The 21504-nt window shown below is 43.9% G+C and overlaps 1 protein-coding gene across 5 annotated transcripts in view; it reads right to left on the bottom strand.

The window, feature by feature from the left end:
- Positions 1–21504, bottom strand: part of LOC122559472 (xylosyl- and glucuronyltransferase LARGE1) — a 513835-nt gene that overhangs the window by 34000 nt on the left and 458331 nt on the right. For 4 of the 5 annotated variants that reach the window (XM_087997513.1, XM_087997511.1, XM_087997512.1 and 1 more), the window contains one exon: positions 3353–3508. The exons of the other annotated variant lie outside the window; for it this stretch is intronic. In XM_087997513.1, coding sequence (XP_087853639.1) covers positions 3353–3508 — 156 coding nt within the window. The remainder of the gene's footprint in view (positions 1–3352; positions 3509–21504) is intronic. 5 annotated transcript variants of the gene reach the window in all.

Here is a 21504-nt window from a genome sequence, read left to right on the forward strand (position 1 = left end):
GAGTAAACGTGTTTTCTGTACCTGCTCTGTCAAGACCTTTTCTAGTCATTAATAAAACTTTATGAGGTCAGCCTTCTTTCATTAAAAGAAATGACAGCCAGTCTGTCTGGTGTCATCTTTACAAATCTTCTCCAGTGGCTCCATAAACATGTTATAATATTACCAGAATGGCTCACTGACTTCAAGGATGGTCTAACCAAGGTTCATTGCAAGTTCAGTCTAATTTCATTACTGTTCAACTGTATCCCTCTAAACTTGGTCTGTATTTTTGCAGTCTTCCTAATTGCAGTCAGAACGTTAAGTAATTGATGCATTTGTACTCTCCAGGTCATTCTGCTAATCCACCCACTTTGTGCATTTTGGTAAAAACAATGACTGCAGATGCTGGAAACCAGATTCTGGATTAGAGTGGTGCTGGCACTCTGCCTGTATTCCTGATGAAGGGCTTTTGCCCGAAACATCGATTTCCCTGCTCCTCGGATGCTGCCTGAACTGCTGTGCTCTTCCAGCACCACTCTAGAGTGGTGCTGGAAGAGCACAGCAGTTCAGGCAGCATCCGAGGAGCAGGGAAATCGATGTTTCGGGCAAAAGCCCTTCATCAGGAATACAGGCAGAGTGCCAGCACCACTCTAATCCAGAGTCTGTGCATCTTCCAAACGGAGAGGGACCTCTGTATTTTTTCTACCAAAAATGTGCTGCCCCTCACAGAGTTGAACTACACGCAAATTAGTTTCCGTTCTTCAAACTTATAAACACCCTCATTCAGGGATTTTGTGCCAGAATATCACTACCTCTGAAGCAGTACGCTTGGGTCAAGTCCAAATTGCTCTAGAGATGTTTAATAACATCGCTGAACAAGTTTATTAGAAAATATTTATGAATGCTCTCCTGTAATTTATTGCACATCAGTGGTCAGGAATTCTACAGCAAGTAATTCACTTCCGGACTGCCCTAGTGCCTGTCCACCATCTACAAGGCACAAGTCAGGAGTATGATGGATAACTCCCCAGCAACATTCAGGAAGCTTGATACCATCCAGGACAAAAGCAGCTCACTTGATTGGCACTGCATCCAGAAACATTCACTCTCTCCAACACTGACACAGCAACAGTGTGTATTATCTGAAGAAATTCATCAAAGAACCTCAGACAGCACCTTCCAAGGCCAAGGACAGCAGATCCATGGGAACATCACCACCTGCAAGTTCTCCTCTGAGCCACTCACCCTCCTGACTTGGAAATGTATCATTGTTCCTTCATTGTCACTGGGTCAAAATCCTGCAGGCCCTACCCCAAGGGCGTAATGGGTCTGCTTACTGCAAATGGACTGCAGCGGTTCAAGAAGGCAGCTCACCACCGCCTTCTCAAGGGAAACTAGGGACAGGCAGTAAATGCTGGCTCATTAATTAATAATAATAATCCACAGTACTGACATTCCCCTCCCGTATTTGCTTCATTCCACAAATTCAGAAACTGTTTTTGATCCCAAAATCCTAATTGATAACCAAAGACCTGAACCCTAGAGAAAACCACTTCCCGCCTTCCGTCACTCTGAATAACCATCTGCCTTGTGTCTTGTGTCTGTTGGGAAAGCTCCAGGTTTCTGTCACTAGATGGCGAGAGAGCAGTTTGTACTGACACTGTAGTCTTGCCTGCTGAATGCACAAGCAGAACAGGCAAATCTGATTCAAACAGACTCTTATCTAAGTCTGATTTACAAATCCCGATCCCACCAAAGAAGTTTGTGTCCGTTTAAATTTCATTCACACAAGGAAGTAAAATTTCAGGGTTCAAGAGCTGGACTGAACTTCAGAGAATTAAAAAAAACCTTTGTGATCATAGTAATAGCACATCAGAAAGCTACTGTGTTCCAACCAGACGCTAAGTTGAAAACCACTCTGAAGTTTGGTAAAAATTTCCAATTCACCAGAACACAGTCTGCAATCAAGGTCCGTATCCATTGGAAAGTTCATTTAAAGTCCAGATTCAAAATCTAGGCCTAATTCCACCCAGATCCCAGCTTCCAATACACTAGAATCCAGGTCCAGTCCATCCAGAGATTGGGCCCAGATTCATAGAGTCTCCTGTCACAAATCTATCCAGGAACCTGCTCCCAATTCAACTGAATCTAGGCCTAAGTCCACCCAGTCTCCAGCCCAAATCCAAACAGACTGCAGGCCCAAATCCACCAGATGTTGCAATCCACTCAAAAATCCGGGCTAAAATACAGTCAGAATCCAAGGTTCAATTCACCAGGAAATTAGGCGAAAATCCAGGAACTAAGCCTTGATCCACCAGGACATATTCAGCATCGATTATTGGGACCACTGTCAAGACTAAAAATGCAGGAGAACTTCTCTTTCAAGCGAGGAGTGCGGTCAGATTCTGATTGCTGATCAGGTCACTTACCACAAGGCAGCTTTCAAATCTGGGATACTTATATCAACAAATCCTCAAGTGGTGTGTTTTTTCCACATGGGGCATGGTCCAACTTGACTGGATTTTGTTTTTGGCGCTAATTGTGAGTAAAACTCCAGTTCTACCGAACTCAGTGGGAACTAGTGAATGCAAAAAGGAGAATCATAAGGTGAGGGTGGGCTTTGACAAGACATTTTTTTGTCAGTGGGGTGGGTAGTTTTTGCTTTTTATCTTTGCCATGAGGAAGCTTTAATGGACAAGAACTCACAGAAAAAGGAAGACTTGCATTAATGTAGCAGCTCTCACAACTGTGAGGCACCGCAAAGTATTTCACAGTCAACCAGTACACATGGTCACTTTGTATCGCGGGAAACAGCTAAATTGCATAAAACAAAAACCCACTGCAATGACTGAGATAAATAATCAGATGATTTCTTTTTAAGCAGAGCGAGTATTCACAAATACACCAGGGAGATTGTTCTATTCCTGTTGAAATGGTCCCATGGAATCTTTTATTTCCACTTGAGAGGGCTTGTGGAGATCTAGAATTAAAACCTCAGCTGGAAGACAGCACCCCTGATGGTGTAGCACTCCTTCTGTTTGAGTTAAATGCTCAGATTCCTGTGACACAGAATACCGTCAACAGCGTAGGTTCAATTACCACACTGGCTAACTGGCTAACTTCTCAACCTCTCCCCTTTGCCAGAGTTGTGGTGACCCTCAGGTTAAACCACCACCAGTCATCTCTCTCTGATGACAAGTTAGCTCTAGGACTATGGCTGTTTTATCTGTTTCTGGATTTCCTGTTGGATCTGGAATCAGAGGCAAGAGTGCTACCCACTGGTACTTTGGAACAAGTCACTCCCAGCGAGTTAACAGACTTCCAGTCAATTTCCACTGACATTGGGTAACCTCCAGTCATGCTCTGCACTTACATTTTGACTGTTCTTGTCTACCTCACTGGGACAGCCAAACAGCTCCCGACGCAGGAGATTCCCATCATACTCCAGAAACGTCAGATACAGGTTCCGGAAAAACTCCACGTGCTTGTTCTTCACTCGCAGCTTCTTGGGAGAATTCCAGTGGATCACCTGCAGGACAACAAAGCCCGATCAACATCACATTCACGAGTTAGCCCAGGAAGAGGCAGTACAAAAACCACAGACCCAGCACACTGACACTGCCTGCTCATCACCGTTACAAAGCACTGACTGCTGCTCACTTTCCACTACCCATTCTGAATTATTCACTCTTGCTCAGACAGTCAGTATTGCTTTTCAAAACATTTGCTTGGCATGTTTTGTGAAATGAGAGACACGTGGCAGAAATTCTTCATCTTCCACTCATCAGACCAACTGGAAGAATACCACATTTTGAATAATCACACCACTTTATACACAATCTACAACTGATTGGTTGGCAATTGATTCTGATTGGTCAAGACATTATCATGGGGAGAGGAACAGGGAACCATAGACTCCTCAGACTCCCTGATATTTAAAAAATGGCTCAAGGCTTGAACACATTTACAAGGATGTTGCCAAAGTTGGAGAGTTTGAGCTATAGGGAGAGGCTGAATTGGCCTGGGGCTGTTTTCCTGGAGTGTCAGAGGCTGAGGGATGACCTTGTAGAGGTTTATAAAATCATGAGGGGCATGGATAGGGTAAACAGACAAGATCTTTTCCCTGGGAAAAAGTGAGGACTGCAGATGCTGGAGATCAGAGTCGAGAGTGTGGTGCAGGAAAAGCACAGCAGGTCAGGCAGCATCCAAGGAGCAGAAGAATCAACGTTTCAGACATCAGTCCTCATTCCTGAAGGGCTTATGGCTGAAATGTCAATTTTCCTGCTTCTCGGATGCTGTCTGACCTGCTGGGCTTTTCCAGCACTACACTCCCGACCCCAAGGTCTTTTCCCTGAGATGGGAAAGTTCAGAACTTGAGGGCATAAATTTAGGATGAGAGGGAATAAATTTAAAAGGGAGCTAAGGGGCAACGTCTTCATGCAAAGGGTGGTCCATGCATGGAATGAGCTGCCAGAGGAAGTGATGGAAGCTGGCTCAATTACAACATCTAAAAGACAACTGGATGGGTATATGAATAGGAAGGATTTAGAGGGATATGGGCCAAGTGCTGGCAGGTGGGACTAGACTAAATTAGGATATCTGTTAGGCATAGACGAGTTGGACTGAAGGGTCTGTTTCAATGCTGTACATCTCAATCATTTTATATTCCTTTCGCTTGCAGAGAATGGATTATGTGTACAGATATATATAATTTCTGGCAAGTGTAAATGAGCCACATTATGACAAGGTCTGATTATTGCAAATTAGTTCTTAATATAGCTATTAGAGCACTCAGGATTCTTCACAAAGTGTTGGCCAATTGTGAATTACATTTAAGAGTGGATCTTCTGGTTTACGATCTACAAGCATGGGCTGCCGGAGGACAATTTGTTCTCTGCTATTCTGAATAAGTGAAGGAACATGGTGTTGTATTTCATCAGTCATTTATTAACACATACGGCCCACAGACCTGGCGCTGCACAGAATTGGAAGTTCAATCATGTGGGAGGCAGGACTAATGCTAGCATCCTGTTGTGAAGGTTACCTTGTCTTTGAAAGGAAAGGTCAGCTGTCAATTATTTGGTTTGCACCTCAGCTCATGTCCAAAGCTGATGTTCTCAACTGGGAAGGAGAGTTGTCGGTGACATTACACTGAGATTCAGCCAGTTTCGAGGTGGCGCTGTGGGCTAATGCGGTGCAGAGGGTCGTGAAGACTTGGAGCATTTCCTCTCTCTCCCTCTCTCCCCACCTCTCCTCCCTACTCCAAAATCTCAAATGAAAATTTTGAAACTAAGAATGACCTTTTGGTTTTGCCAGGCCATAATGGAAAGGGATTCATTAATTGGTGAGCTGTGAACAAAATCATAAGCCTGTGGGTCCTAATGGGGTCCATCTGATCCCAAACCCAGGTAAGGTAGAAGGTTGGCAAGTACTTGTGGTCTTCTAACCTCTTTGTTTCCTGACTCCAGCAAAGATGGGTTTGGTGCAATGGAATCTTAACTATGTCCAACTCCCTCCCTTGTCTCCTACCTGGCGCCCAGCTTAAACTCCCTTTGACATGGAAATTTTTCACGCTTTCTGATTGGAAGCTACTGGCAGTTGACTGCAGTTCCCCACCCAATCAGAGATTAGGTCCAGTTTATTTCAGTCTCCTGAGCCCAGCTGAGTTAAGGTCAGTTCCAGTCAGACGTCCGACTAAATGCTCCACCAAAGTCAATTGAGTATAAACGCAGATAAGTTAGTCATGGGACATCGGACACCTTACTTTTATTGTCAGCCTATTATGAGATATGGGCATTGCAAGCCAGCCCTGCATTTGCTGCCCAACTCTAACTACCTTTGAACTGAACAGCTTGCCAGGCCATTCATTGAATAGTGTGGAAGGAGGCCATTCGGCCCATTCCAACGCGCCAAAGTGCATCCTACCTGATAATTCTGCATTTCCCACGGCCAATCCACCTAACTTACATAGCCCTGGACACTACGGGCAATTTACCCATGGCCAGTCCACCTAACGTGCATATTTTTGGGCTGTTGGGGGAAGGGGGAGGAACGTCCAAATTCTATTTACACAGTTGCCAGAGGCTGGAATCGAACCTAGGTCCCTGGCACTGTGAAGCAGCAGTGCTAACCACTCAGCCACCATGCCACTCTAATTTCAGATGATATTTGACAGTCAATCACATTTCTGTGGGTCTGCAGCCACACTTAGGCCAGACCTACATGTCCTAGCGTGGAAGAGTGAATTGGGTGAGTTTTTACTGAGGCAAGTTTTAGATTTCAGAGTAATTAATTATTAATTGAATTTAAAATCCTACTGCTTGCCAACATGAGGTTTGAGTCCATGACCCAGAACATCAGCCTGGACCTCTATATAACTGGTCTAGTGATATTATCACTAAACCACTGCACTCTCCTGCATAGGTCAACATTCAGACTTTAACAGTTGTTGTGGAATCCTCACCGTTATAGTTCCCTACATTTGCAGTAACTGTGTTGTTAATATTGACATGGGGTTAATTGTATATTAAATGTGTGCAGGCGGTGGCTGTCAGCAGGGGATTCATTTGAATTTCCAGCAAACGCAGATTAAAACTGATTCTCCAGCATCTGCAGTCCTCACCTTCTCCTAGTTGCTACAAATGATACTGCGAGGCCACTATCGAGGGTGCTCACCTTGAAGAAGTTCTCCTCCTCCCTCCACAAAGATTTCAGAGAGTATCTCTCCCACTGCACACCCCCAGGAGATCTCCTTTGCCCTGAAGCTCTTCAACCACATCCTGAATCAGCCATCTCAGCGATCTTCCCCCCCGCCCCCAGCCCCACCCCCTCCTACTTACACCTCATCCCCCTTCCCCCTCCACATTCCTGATGAAAGGCTTAAGCCTGAAACCTGGACTCCCCTGCTCCTCAGATGCTGCCTGATCAGCACCACACTTTTTTGTCTCTGATTTTCCAACATCTGTAGCCTTCACTTTCTCCTGGTTAGGAGGTGAATGCTTGTAAATAAATATACAAGTGTGCAATGATTGTTTCCAGTTCTATCCTTCAGCAACTGGCTTTTCGGAAAAGAATACAAGCAGTGGGGACGAGGTAACAAAAATATACAAAGCTGAAAGGAAATGCATGATGAGGAGGAGTAGATCAAATATGGTTTGACGTAGATTTCTTATAATTATTTGAAATAATTGAGCTTTTCACACGGTGAAATCGAATTGACAAGGTTATGAAATAGCTGAAGCTTTTAACAAAAGCCAAAGATTCAAGACTGACTCCAGAAAAAGCTGCAAAGAAAATTAATAATTTCCAAAACACCATTCATGAGCTCAGACATGCTTTACAGCTAATTTTCACACAAAGAAATGATCCCCAAAACACCACATAAACCTTCTTTAGTGATCCTGTTTAGGGTTATGGGGAGATCTTCCCAAATCTTCTTCTAATAAAAAAACCGAAAGAACTGCGGATGCTGTAAATCAGAGTCAAAAACAGAAATTGCAGGAAAGGCTCAGCAGGTCTGGCAGCAACTGTGGAGAGACATCAGAGTTAACGTTGTGGGGTGACTCAGCACTCAGTCCTAAGGTAGGGTCACTCAATCTGAATTTGATTTCTCTCCACTAATTTTCTTCTATTTATTTTCTGGATCTCCTGACTAAGAAAGGACAGATTTGGTCTCGACTTAATGTCTCATCCAAAAGATAGCACCCCAAAAAGCAAAGTGAAGCACAGTCTCAGTACTGTACTGAAGGCAGGGTTAGTCAAGGACTTCCTGAATGGATTTGTTAAGAGCGATTTTTGTCTGGCTAACATGAGAAAATGATTTTGTAATGGTGATAAGAGTTGAGGGAGGAAGCTCACTGATGTAGTACATAAATTTCAGCAAATCTTTCTACAATCTTTCTGGCACATTGGTTTGAAAATGTAGATCAAATCAGAGGCAGAAAACAAAGCATTACAATTGACCTGAGGTTCTGTGACTAGTGTTCTGCAGGTTCCAGTACTAGATCTTTTGCCGGTTATAGCTTTATGAAATAAATGTGTATTAATGATTCTGATTTAAATACAAGGGGCATCATAAGCATGAGTTTATGGATTATGGGGTGCACTTGGTCATGAGGAACAAACCTGTGGGCGGCACGGTGGCACAGTGGTTAGCACTGCTGCCTCACAGCGCCAGAGACCCGGGTTCAATTCCCGCCTCAGGCGACTGACTGTGTTGAGTTTACACGTTCTCCCCGTGTCTGCGTGGGTTTCCTCCCGGTGCTCCAGTTTCCTCCCTCAGTCCAAAGATGTGCAGGTCAGGTGAATTGGCCATGCTAAATTGCCCATAGTGTTAGGTAAGGGGTAAATGTAGGGGTATGGGTGGGTCGGTGTGGACTTGTTGGGCCGAAGGGCCTGTTTCCACACTGTAAGTAATCTAATCTAATCTAATCTAATCTAATCTAATCTAATCATATCTACTGACTGGTTAGCTCGATGGAAAATTGATAAATGCAAATCAAGCTAGACAAGTTGAAGAAATACTTTAATGGAAGAGAAACAAGACAAGAGAATGCATAATAACTGCTGGGATATTGAGATACATCAAGCTTCATAAAACCTTAGAGTGCAAGTCCACAGATCACTGAGGACCACAGGAATGTACGGAGGTATGGAAATATGATACTTACCTTTATTGGCTCAGGCATAAGTTACATGAGCAGGGACACATATAAGTTTCGTTTTTAGCACAGATTTTGTACTCCTATTTTTGGAATGGGAGACAGAAACTGACTAAGAAGTGAAAGTGCTACCACTGAATCAGGGCTAACACTGAAACAAAGAAAGAAATCAGAAGACTTTTTTCCTCCCACCACCCCCCTACCTCCCAGCCTCGAAACACGAAGGGTTATTCAAACTTGGAACGCTTCACCCAAGGCAGTGACTGGGACAGATTTTGACACCCTTGATGAGGGAGTTCTCGATTGGTATGCTTCTAGCTCAATGGAAAGAAGAGGCATTTCTGGATCTGGTTCTGGGGAATTAGGTGGGACGAGTGGATCAGGTTTCAGTTATAGAAACATTTAGGGAACAGCAATTTTAGAATAAAGAGTGGGATTCCCCAAGGATTACTCAAACTATTACTTTTCTTATCTATATTAATGATCGACAAGCAGGGAAGATGTTCAAAACTGGAACTGTGAACTGTGAGGAGATAGTGATAAATTTCAAAAGGATAGCAAGAAATGTGCTGAAATGCGGCAGATGAAACTTAAGGTAGAGAAGTGCGAGCTGCTAATATTTTGTATGCAAAACCAGGAGAGGTGATATAAAGGATACAATGCTAAAAGAGTGACAGGGACAGTGAGGATATATGTGCACAAATTGTTGATGAGGGAAGGGAAGGTCTTTTTTAAATTCACTCACGGGATGATGGTGTCACGAGCTAGGCTAACAATTATTGCCCATCTCTAATTGCTGAGAGAGCAGTTAAGAGTCAACCATCTTGCTGTTGGTCTGGAGACACATGTAGACCAGATTAAGTGAGGAGTGCAGTTACCCTTCCTGAAGGACATTTGCGACGCAGGTGAGGTTTTTCTGATAATCAACATTGGATTCACGGATTTAATTCCAGACATTTTAATTAAATTCAAATTCCACCATCTTCCTTGCCAGGATTCAAACTTGAGTCCCCAGAACATTACATGGGTCTCTGAATTAACAATTGAAAGCTCTGTGGGTGCTGACAATCTGAAATTGCTGGAAAAGCTCAGCAGATCTGGATCTGTGGAGAGAAATCAGAGTTAACATTTCGGGGGTTGAGTGATACTCCTTCAGAATTGAACAGATGCTGCCAGACCTGCTGAACCTTTCCAGAAATTTATGGTTTTGTCTCTAGATTAACAGTCCAGCAATAATACCACATCAGCTGCCCAAAAGTGTTTGAAAGCGCACAGGATTTTAGACATTCTAGACAGAGGCAGAGAGTACAAATGCTAAGAGCTTATAACGAATCTTTGTTAAAAACTGGTTTCTGCCTCGTCTCACTCTAGGAAGGGTGTAAGGATTTTGGAAGAGGATTATGGCTGAATCTCCCCATGAGGTGCTGTTCTCTCAATTCTCAAACAGCCAGGGAGAAGATAAAGAAAGTGTTTCAGAGATACTCCTAGGCTCGTCTTGAAGAGTTGACTCTAATGATTGGAAGGACTTGCTTTGCCATTGTTCAGAGCTGCACCAACCCAGCTATCAAGAGGTATCACACTTTGAACTGTAACCAGGAGGCTTAGTGGTGGTAGATTCCCATCTGCATCTCACTACCCTATGGGGCCATCTTGCCTACTTGTGTCCAAAGATTTGTGGTTTGAGAACCAGCCTGTTAGCCCTTTGAAAACCTATGGAGGGAGTCCAAATATACATGTCATCCCCAAATTGAGAAACAACAGCATCAGAGGAGGATTTGGAAAGGATCTATAAGAGATTTAGATTAGGTTAGATTACTTACAGTATGGAAACTGGTCCTTTGGCCCAACAAGTCCAAGGCCCTCTAAACAGAAATCCACCTAGACCCATTCCCTGACCCTATATTTATCCCTGATTAATGCACCTAATGCTATGGGCAATTTAGCATGGCCAATTCACCCTAACATGCACATCATTAGATTGTGGGAGGAAATGGAGCACCTGGAGGAAACCCATGCAGACACGGGGAGAATGTGCAAACTCTACATAGACAGTCACCCGAGGGCGGAATCGAACCCGGGTCACTGGCGCTGTGAGGCAGCGGTGCTAACCACTGAGTCACTGTGCCGCCCAATCATTTACAAGAATGATTCCAGGGATGAGGGACTTCAGCTGCATGGACAAATTGCAGGACTGTTCACCTTTGAGATTTGGAGGTGGAGATAAGATTTGATAGGAGCGTTCTACATCATGAGCAGTCAGGTTAAGACAAACAGTTTCCCTTGGCAGAAGAGAACCAGAAAGCATTAATTTAAGACAAATGTGAAAAGTGTCAAAAGTGACATATGGAAAAAGCTTTTTTTTACACAGCGAGTAGTTAGCGTTAGAATGTACTGCCTGAGCAGGTGATGGGGACAAATTCAATAACAGCTGTCAAAAAGAAAAGGAATTTGGTCAGGATTTTGCAGACAAAAATAATGCAGGGAGAAAGGGAAAGAAAGACAGCAAACTTCAGAAGATTGTTAAATTAAAATATGAGGATCAAAGAGTAAGGCAGGGAAATAGGATTCGAGTAAAAGCTCGAGGTGAGGAGTGGGCACTGTGATGAGTAAGATGGGCTAAACTGCTTCCTACTGCACTGTCAATCATGAGTGATTTATTCTTGCAAGGTATGTAGTCTGGAAGGATTGAAAGGATGTTGCAAAGATAAACAGAGCATTTGGACTTCCAAACGCCAAGAATCATCCCACGGCTCATTACAACAACTGGTTAGCCAAATAATAATGTATACGAAAGAGTAATGTACCATTAGAAACATAATATTCATCCCACTCAGGATGGGTCAGCTTCTATTAATCAGAGTAAATTAAATTGTTGCGCATGAGAACATGCGAGGATTTGAATCATGGGAGGTTGTGAGATGCTTCGACCTTCCCAGTCTAAATATAATAGATTTAATCTGTCTCATCGGGTGCTCAGTCTTCTTTTTACTCCATTCCTGAGAAACAGGCATCAGCAGAGATATCGGTTGGTATCTGTTGTCCATGTGTAACTGCCCTCAAGTAGGTGGCACTGTGGTACTGTCTCCAATCACTGCACCCCAGTGGTGTAGGGCCAGCCCCGACATGGTTCGGAAGGGACTTTTCCATTTCGGGAATGTGGGCGACTCGGAGGGGAGTTTGGAGCAGGTGAGAGATTTGTAAGACACTATGATGTTGTCACAGACTGCCCTGTGGGTTGGTACTCACTTTAACCACAGTGCACTGATGGAGGAGGGAGTGATGTCTAAACTGGTGGAAAAAGGCACCAAATCCCATCACACCCTGTGTACTATTGAATCAATGCTCATCAAATGACACAACGGCTAGAATTAATCCTTCCGTATTACTTCCTCAGTTGGACACCAGGAGCATCTATTGCCTCTACCAAACTAAATTGCCCAAAAATGCAGCAAGTAATGCAGTTGAGAACAGCAAGTTACAAAGAGATGTTTAACCGAGCGATTAATTAATTGAGAGTGGGACCAAAGTGTGACAAATGGAGCTCAGTATGGGGAGCATAAGAATCTTTGGATCCAACAAATTGGAATATTTACTTATCAAGGAGGATGGAATAAATAGGGGGAAAACAGGGCAAAAATAGGGAGCTGTGGTAGAGCACAGGGATTTGAGTGTTCAGACACAGAAATAGCTAAAGGTAAACAGTAAGAAGGGGCTGCAGTACAATGTAGAGATGATCAGTTCAAGTCATAGTTAAACTCCATTTGCACCCTGGTATTTAATTCTAAAATCTGCTCGTCAGAAAGGATTTGATGGCCTTGCAGTCCACATTCACCAGAAGGATTTTAGGATTAGAAATGTTTTATTACAAGAACTAGAAGCATCAGTTTAAGGTTAAAAGGGAGGAAAAAAGGGAATCTGAGGGCAACTTCTTTATACACAAAGAGTGGTTTGCATATGGAATGAGCTGCCAGCGGAAGTGGTTGAGGTGGGTACATTAACAACATTTAAATGACAAATACATGGATAGGAAAGGATTATAAGGATATGGACCAAGTGCAGGGAATTGGGGGGATAGCGTTGGGACATTTTGGTCAGTGTGGGGTGGGCCAAAGGGTCTGTCTCTGTGCTGTAGTACTCTATGACTGGTTTTAAATTAGATCCTCTACAGTATGGAAACAGGCCCTTCAGCCCAACAAGTCCACACTGACCCTCCGAAGAGTAGCCCACCCAAACCCAATCCCCTACCCTATAATTACCCTCAACTAATGCACCTAACACTATCAGCAATTTAGCATGGCCAATTCACCTGACATACACATCTTTGGACTGTGGTTCTAGAGACTTGTATTTTCTTGAGCCTGTAAGATTGAGTGGTGATCTAATTGATGCACTTAAAAATCAGACCAACCCCTATCCCCATAACCCTGTATTTTCCATGGCTAACCCACCTAGCCTACACATCCCTGGGCAACTTAGCATGGCCAATCCACTTAACCTGCACATGTTTGGACTGTGGGAGGAAATCAGAGCACCCAGACGGAACCACGTTCAAACGGGGAGAATGCGCACGTGCCACACAGACATACCTGAGGGTGGAATCGAACCCGGGTCCCCAGCGCTGTGAGGCAGCAGTGCTAACCACTGAGCCTCGAAAGGTCTGATTATAAATATAATTGTTACATCGTCACGACTTTGTAGCATGCTCGCTTGAAGAAATGAAATGATTGGAAAGGCTTGCATTTACATAGCACCTTTCACAGCTGCAGAATGCCCCAACACACAATAAAGTCATTTAGTCACTGTTAGAATTTTGAAAATTCATAATCCATTTGTAATAAAATCTTAGTCAAAAATACACATCTGAAGCAATATTATACACAAGGCCACAAGGGGATTTCCCACTAAGAGAATACTTAACTAATTTCAATTTAAATATAAGCAAAATCAGTCACAAGTCTAGAATTAGTTCCTTTGGAAACGCTAATCTACTTGGCTTGACTTTATTTCTTTGTCAAGTCAACACACAGCTTCTATAAACAAACTACATTAAAATGTTGAAAATCATTTTGTATCTTCAACCATAGAGAGAGTTATAGATGATCCTGGGTAGCAGTCAACCTCTGACCTTTGGGAAAATTATTTCTTTTATTTCTCATACCCTTTGACCCAAAAATCCTTTCTTGTTTTGTTTTTTCTCTCACCACATATAATGCCTCTTCTCTTTCAGGCCAACTCTCTCCTTCCTCACCAACTCTCCCAGTTCATGAGCATTGGAGGGAAAGGGAAAGAGGCACCAGTTTTTAACATACATTTCAGATCATAACTGTCCGCCTCTTGTTCTGAATAACTCTTCAACATTTAACCAATTGTCTTAAATCCTTTTCCTCCGGTTACTGAATCCCACATCTACGGGGAAGAGTACGTCTTTACCTACTCCACGTAATTCTCAGTATTTACTCCACGGAGTTTCAAGATTTGGAATTATGAAATGCACACCCTCTGAAATGGACTTCTTTAAAAAGTGGACAATGTGCTGTAAAGATGACCACTGAATGTCAGATGACCTCTTGTGATTGCTAACCAGACAAGGATTAACTCATGGAGGAGAAAGTGAGGAACGCAGATGCTGGAGATCAGCGTCAAAAAGTGTGGTGCTGGAAAAGCATAGCCGGTCAGGCAGCATCTGAGGAGCAGGAGACTCGACCTTTTGAGCAAAGGTCAAGAATAATGAAGAGCTTATGCTCAAAACGTCCTGCTCCTCGGATGCTGCCTGACCGGCTGTGTTTTTCGAGCTCCACACTGTTCGACAAGGATTAACTCATGTCTGAACATGCTTCTTGGAAATCATTAACATGTCCGCAGATAAACAACTCCATTGAAAAGACATTCATGGTTAAACAAACCTTCCAGCTCAGCGAGCAAACCTACATCCAGAACCTCAACCTGAGCTACAAATCTTCTCAAAACTCACTTCCTGAAAATCAATTGTTCCCCCGCTACTCGTACCCCAGACTCAGCATCCATGAGCTCAAAACTTTATCAAAAAGAGCAAAAGATAAAAAACTTCTCAAGAGGTGACCTGCCACTATTCACCTCCACCCCACTTTGTGTGATAATGGTCAAATTGTTTGTCTCTGGATAATAGGAGTATCGATGCGTTGGCCACAAAATGAAAATGCGTTTCACACGACAGATCTCGTCAGTCTAAGAATCAGGGAGAGACAAACCAGTTTGGGCACCAATATGAGCCATGATCGAACAATAAGGAAGGGACCCTGCTTCATACAACCTGTCCAGCCAGACAGAGGGAGCCTCATTTGCCTTTACTTCCCAAGAGAAACTCAGTTACAATTGCGCCTTAAAACCCAGAGCAGTTTAATTTTCCATCCTCAGAGAGAGGCCACTCAGGTCTGCAACACCATATCTTAAATGGAATGGATTCAGAAACAGGACATTTTTCCACCTCTTGTCATGGTCTATAACTGAAGTTGAAGTTAAACAGGAAGTTTAATGACCTTTATGAGGGTGTCTCACCATTTTCTTCCTGCCACCTCACATTCTCCCTCTCACTTTGACTGTAGCTGTCTCCCACCCTACTCTCACTATTCTATGCAGCAACTTCCCTCACTCGCTCTTACACACCCCAAACACCACACCGTTAATCCTGCAGAATCTCTGTGTGACTTATTCACATACTAAGGTTACCCCCACCACTTTTGCCACATCTGCTGCAGCACCAGGAGCTGAGCCACCTACTTTCGCAGCACTCAATCCCTTTCCCTGCCTCATTCCAGGAAAATGTAGCCCCACTGTAATCCTGGCAGAGCCAGCACAGCTGGTGGAGTCCCTGATGTTCGGCTCCTCACACACTATGATGAAGGGGGTCTTGGCCAATGTTAGGGAGGACCAGGACTGGTCTGTGGAAACAGAGAAACATCCATGTCCTGGTAACCAAGTAAGAAGCATTGTTCATTGCTGTGCTACTCTTCCATTATCCCACTGTGAGTTATTACTAAAATGCCAGAACAGCTAACCTTGGTGACAAACCTCTCCCTTTTATTTCCTGCAGGGACAGCGGCTAAGAGGGTGGCCCAGCAAGACATACATCTGTATGTAAGTGAGAGTGTGAGCGGGTGAGAGTGTGTGCGCGGGAGACTGTGAGAGTTTGCATGCGAAAGAGTGAGTGTAAGAGAGAGGATGCGTGTGAGAGACAGAGTGTGAAAGAGAATGTATATGCACGCGAGAGAGTGAGTATGTGTGTGTGAGAGGGAGAAAGAGAGAGAGAGTGTGTGTTTTTATGTGTGTGTGAGAGAGATTGTGTGTGACAGAGTATGTGTGAGAAAGAGTGTGTGTGTAAGTATGTGTATGTGAGAGAGAGAGAGTGTGTGTGCGCACGTGAGAGACAGTCTGTGCGCGTGTGTGAGAGAGACAGTGTGTGTGAGAGAGACAGAGAGAGAGACAAGGGGAAAGAGAATGAGCATGAGAGGGAAGAGAGAGATAGGTTGAGAGAGAGACAGGAGAGTGAGCTTGAGAAGGAGAGTGGAGAGAGACAGAAGGGAAGAGAGAGAAGGAGACAGAGAGTGAGAGAATGAGAGAGTGGGTTTGTGTTTGAGAGAGTGAGTAATCGTGTTGTTTCTTTCATTTCGAGGTGTGTCAATATATGATTATCTTTTCTTCTGATTTAAACTTCTCAGGAAGCTCTGCCTTGTCTATTATTTAAGAGGCACAATACAAAAAGCATGTTTTGAACATTTAATCTAAAGTTATGGACAACTGAGATATGTGGATCGAGGGGAAAGGTTATTCCAACCATCTCTCCTTATCCGTAACATCCACCAGAATGTTCGATGTAAAACATCTTTGTTAAATCTTTCCTTGACCTCCTTTGCTCAACCGGGAACAGACTTCCTTTGCAACCAAAGGCTTTCGTCCACCGTATCATTACACTAACTCTCCACCTCACTCACTCATAAAGCCTTTTTGACATGTTCCTGGGCATAGTTGAGGTGTGAAAGACATTGTATAAGTGGAAGTTTTTCTTCCTTTTAACTTCAAAAGCAAGCTTTCAGTTCAGGGTTAGGCCTTCCGACAGATTGTACAGTTAAGAAAATCAAAAGTGCATGCGAAAGGTACTGAGGCATGGTACATTGGTGAGACCAAGCAGATGCTATGGCAATGGATGAATGGACACCGCGCAACAATCGCCAGACAGGGGTGTTCTCTCCCAGTTGGGGAACACTTCGGCATCAGATCTTTGGGTGGCCATCCTCTAAAGTGGACTTTGGGATAAGCAACGATGCAGAGTGGCTGAGCAGAAGCTGATAGCAAAGTTCGGTAACCATGGGGATGGCCTCAACCAGGACCCTGGGTTCATGTCACACTACAGGTGGCCCCACTGCATGGTACACAGTCTCTCTCTCTCTCTTGCATACACACACACACTCCTACAGTCACACACCCACGCACACCCTCCCTCATACACAAGCTCTCTCTCATATGCAGACACATACACTCCCCTCGCACTCACCCTCTCATACATACCCCATCAACTCCCACATGCACTTAACCAAGTTTGCACACACATATAAATACACACACGCACACAATCTGTCACTCCTACATGCACCCATATATAAGCTTATGGGGTGAAATTTTTTTTGCAGAATTACATTTTATGTATTTTGAAACTACATGAATTCATGTAAAACTCTGTAAAACTATACAGAGGGGTTGTCAGTCTGACATAGCACTAGGGCACAGACAGACTTCACACCTGTTGCTTAAAAAGCTGAGCTACCTTGAGAATGTAATTTAAAGGTCGTTCTGGGATTTACATATCAAAAAACAGAAACCAGCATATCCCATTATAAAAGATGAAAATTTTCATCTAATATTGTTTACTGTATCACATCTCCATGACACTGGACTCCTTTGGCTATAGATTCTGTGAGCACGATCTAAACCTCCACAACCACCTAATGAAGGAGCAGTGCTCCGAAAGCTAGTGCTTCCAAATAAACCTTTTGGATTATAACCTGATGTTGTGTGATTTTTAATGAAAATCAAAAATACTCAAAGCATTATGGTAATGTTTGATCATATTCTTGAAGTGCATGTAATTTTGTATATTACCATAGTGCCTAAAGTCAATGTGGCTTGGGTTTATACCTCACTGCAACGTCTTGCAATTTAGAGTCATACAGAATGGAAACATGATCCAACCAGTCCATGCCGAATCCCATGCTAAACTAGCCCCACCTGCCAGCCCTTGGCCCAAAACCCTCCCAACATTTTTTATTAATGTCTTTTAAATGCTGTAACTACAGCCACATCTACTACTCCCTGTGGAAGTTCACTCCACGCACCAACCACTCACTGCGTAAAAAAAATTCCCCTCATACCTTACTTAAATCTTTGACCTCTTTCCCTAAACATATGCCCCCTAGACTTGAAATCCCTCACCCTAGGGAAAAGACACCTGCCATTCACCTCATAGTGTATCCCTGATGATTTCATAAACCTCTATAAGGTCACCTCTCGACCTCCTACGCTCCAGTAATAAAAAAGTCCCAGCCTGTACAGCCTCTCCTCATAACACAAACCCTCCACTCCCAGCAATGTCTCGGTAAATCTCTTTTGAACTCTCTCCAGCTATAATATCCTTCCTAGGGAGACCAGGACTGGACACAGTACTCCAGAATATCTCACCGACGTCCTGGACAACCTCAACATAAATTTAATCATTTGTTTTTGATGAATCCAGAGAAGAATTTTCCAGGTACCTTTCACATTGTTTAATCTCTCGACAATGATAATTGGAGTCAATAAGTCTTGTTGTTCTACAATTTGAGAAGGTTGATAGGAACAGTTGGCATACTTGTCCTTTTGTCAGCAGAAAGTGAGGGCTGCAGATGCTGGAGATCAGAGCTGAAAATGTGTTGCTGGAAAAGCGCAGCAGGTCAGGCAGCATCCAAGGAGAAGGAGAATCGACGTTTCGGGCATAAACCTGAAGAAGGGCTTATGCCCCAAAACGTCGATTCTCCTGTTCCTTGGATGCTGCCTGACCTGCTGCGCTTTTCCAGCAACACATTTTCAGCTCTTGTCCTTTTGTCATGCTACTGTATACAAGAAATTTCAGTTCGCAAGTAAGGATGACGGGTTAAATATTTTTCTAAGCTACCCTTGTTCCATTTGAATGGTTCCAGTGATCAGTTTCTTGCAACTTCCCTCACTTTGATTTGTCTGTCTAGCTGCTCAGTTGTGAATCATTACTATTTCACTTTCCCAGCCTGTCAACAAAATATGACAAAGGTGATAGAGCTGAGGTTAAATGGCACAGGAAATGTTACAGCCACAGGAAGGAAAAATGCTCTATCTATACCATTAATCATTTGGATGAATACATTTTGACGACACACCAGACTCCAATTCAGCGATGACTGACAACTTAACGGAGTTTATATGCAAATCTGTAATGGTTGCTAATCAGCCAATTTGTATCAGTACTAATAGGCACTGTTATGTTTAGTCACACATCTTAATATTTTCTTTAGTGCCTCAGTGAGAGTGTCTGTCTGTTGGCAATCTCGTAAAGCCCCTATGAGTATTCCTGCATTATGAGCACTATATAACTGGAAGTGGCTATTGTCTTGTGGGTCGTTATTAGCGATATAAAAGCCTTTGAAGAAAGCAAGATTGATATTTATGCACATCTTGAGAGAAGCATCCTGCATATTTCAGAGAGAGAAGGCTGAGTTCTCCATGGGTGATGGGAACGGCAGTCAGGCAGCCCAATCAATCTAGTTCCCCTCCAAATCCACACCTCCTTCCACAATGGCAGTCCTTTGACAAATATTATCCGTCCACCTGCTCAATACATCCCTAATTCTGTCACTCAGACCTCTTCTCTGTCCTTCAAGAAGAGAACACAGAACACCAGGAGAGGACAAGGTCATACAAATTGGAAGCGGGCCATTTGGCCCCTGTTTTAAAAAATTCTCAAGGTCAGGTTCGTAGGAGAGTAGTCTGACACAGAACAAACGACCAAGAGGCGAGTCTGCTAGAATATGGGCATTTTATTCCCCGCAGCGTCGCCACAACGGGTCTGGCTTATACTCACTCTACATGTTACCGGAACTGGGAGCCGTCAGTTCTCGTAGAGCGGTTGCCAACAACCCACGCTCGGCGGTTAAACGTAACCCCGGAGCAGACTCCCGGGTCTGGCTTATACTCACTCTACATGTTACCGGAACTGGGAGCCGTCAGTTCTCGTAGAGCGGTTGCCAACAACCCACGCTCGGCGGTTAAACGTAACCCCGGAGCAGACTCCCGGGTCTGGCTTATACTCACTCTACATGTTACCGGAACTGGGAGCCGTCAGTTCTCGTAGAGCGGTTGCCAACAACCCACGCTCGGCGGTTAAACGTAACCCCGGAGCAGACTCACCGAACTGGAGACTTTTCCAGCTGATATACTCTTTTCCAGATATAAACATTCATGTGAACAGCAGAGCAAGGCTAAAAAACACATTCCATTCTGGTTACATACAGATAAGAAGATTCACACGGGACTAAGCAACACCTCCATTCCGGTTAGATTCACACATGTATTGGGACATAATTTTTAACCGTTTCACCACATTCCACTGCTTGGAATTTTACACCACATTCCACTGCTTGGCCCAATACATGTGTTACATTATGCTTAATCAATTCAGTGTAGTTCAATTCAGCTCAGTTCAGGTCTGTTCAGTTCAATTCAATTGTGTTCAATTCAGTTCCGTCCATTTCAATTCAATTTAGCTCAGTTCCATTTTGTTCCGTTCAATTTGATTCACTTCAGTTCAATTCAGTTCAGTTCCACTCAGTTCAGTTCAGTTCAATCCCATTCAATTCTGTTAACTCCGCTTCAGCTTTTTGGACATGCCCACATCCTCCGCTGTACCCCAGGCAAGGGGTTCTTCGGCAGGACTGGGATCCTCTCAAGGGTGGACAGCAGCGACCCTGGGGTTCCTCCGGTCGCCCCCCACCATTTCTCAAACAAACTGCCACGGTCCATGCCATCCCGGGACGGTCGGGACCTCCACAGTTTGTTCTTCTGGTTTCTTAGTCTTTTTCCAAAACATTGTTCTGTATCAAAATCTCTCCTCAATTGCGATTGACCCTGCTCGACTACGCCAAATGTTTTAAAAAATTCTCAAGGTCAGGTTCGTAGGAGAGTAGTCTGACACAGAACAAACGACCAAGAGGCGAGTCTGCTAGAATATGGGCATTTTATTCCCCGCAGCGTCGCCACAACGGGTCTGGCTTATACTCACTCTACATGTTACCGGAACTGGGAGCCGTCAGTTCTCGTAGAGCGGTTGCCAACAACCCACGCTCGGCGGTTAAACGTAACCCCGGAGCAGACTCCCGGGTCTGGCTTATACTCACTCTACATGTTACCGGAACTGGGAGCCGTCAGTTCTCGTAGAGCGGTTGCCAACAACCCACGCTCGGCGGTTAAACGTAACCCCGGAGCAGACTCCCAGGTCTGGCTTATACTCACTCTACATGTTACCGGAACTGGGAGCCGTCAGTTCTCGTAGAGCGGTTGCCAACAACCCACGCTCGGCGGTTAAACGTAACCCCGGAGCAGACTCACCGAACTGGAGACTTTTCCAGCTGATATACTCTTTTCCAGATATAAACATTCATGTGAACAGCAGAGCAAGGCTAAAAAACACATTCCATTCTGGTTACATACAGATAAGAAGATTCACACGGGACTAAGCAACACCTCCATTCCGGTTAGATTCACACATGTATTGGGACATAATTTTTAACCGTTTCACCACATTCCACTGCTTGGAATTTTACACCACAGC

This window comes from Chiloscyllium plagiosum, unplaced genomic scaffold, assembly GCF_037043375.1.
Source record: "Chiloscyllium plagiosum isolate Xiang-an unplaced genomic scaffold, Cpla_swu_hap1 HiC_scaffold_19, whole genome shotgun sequence".
NCBI lineage: Eukaryota > Metazoa > Chordata > Chondrichthyes > Orectolobiformes > Hemiscylliidae > Chiloscyllium > Chiloscyllium plagiosum.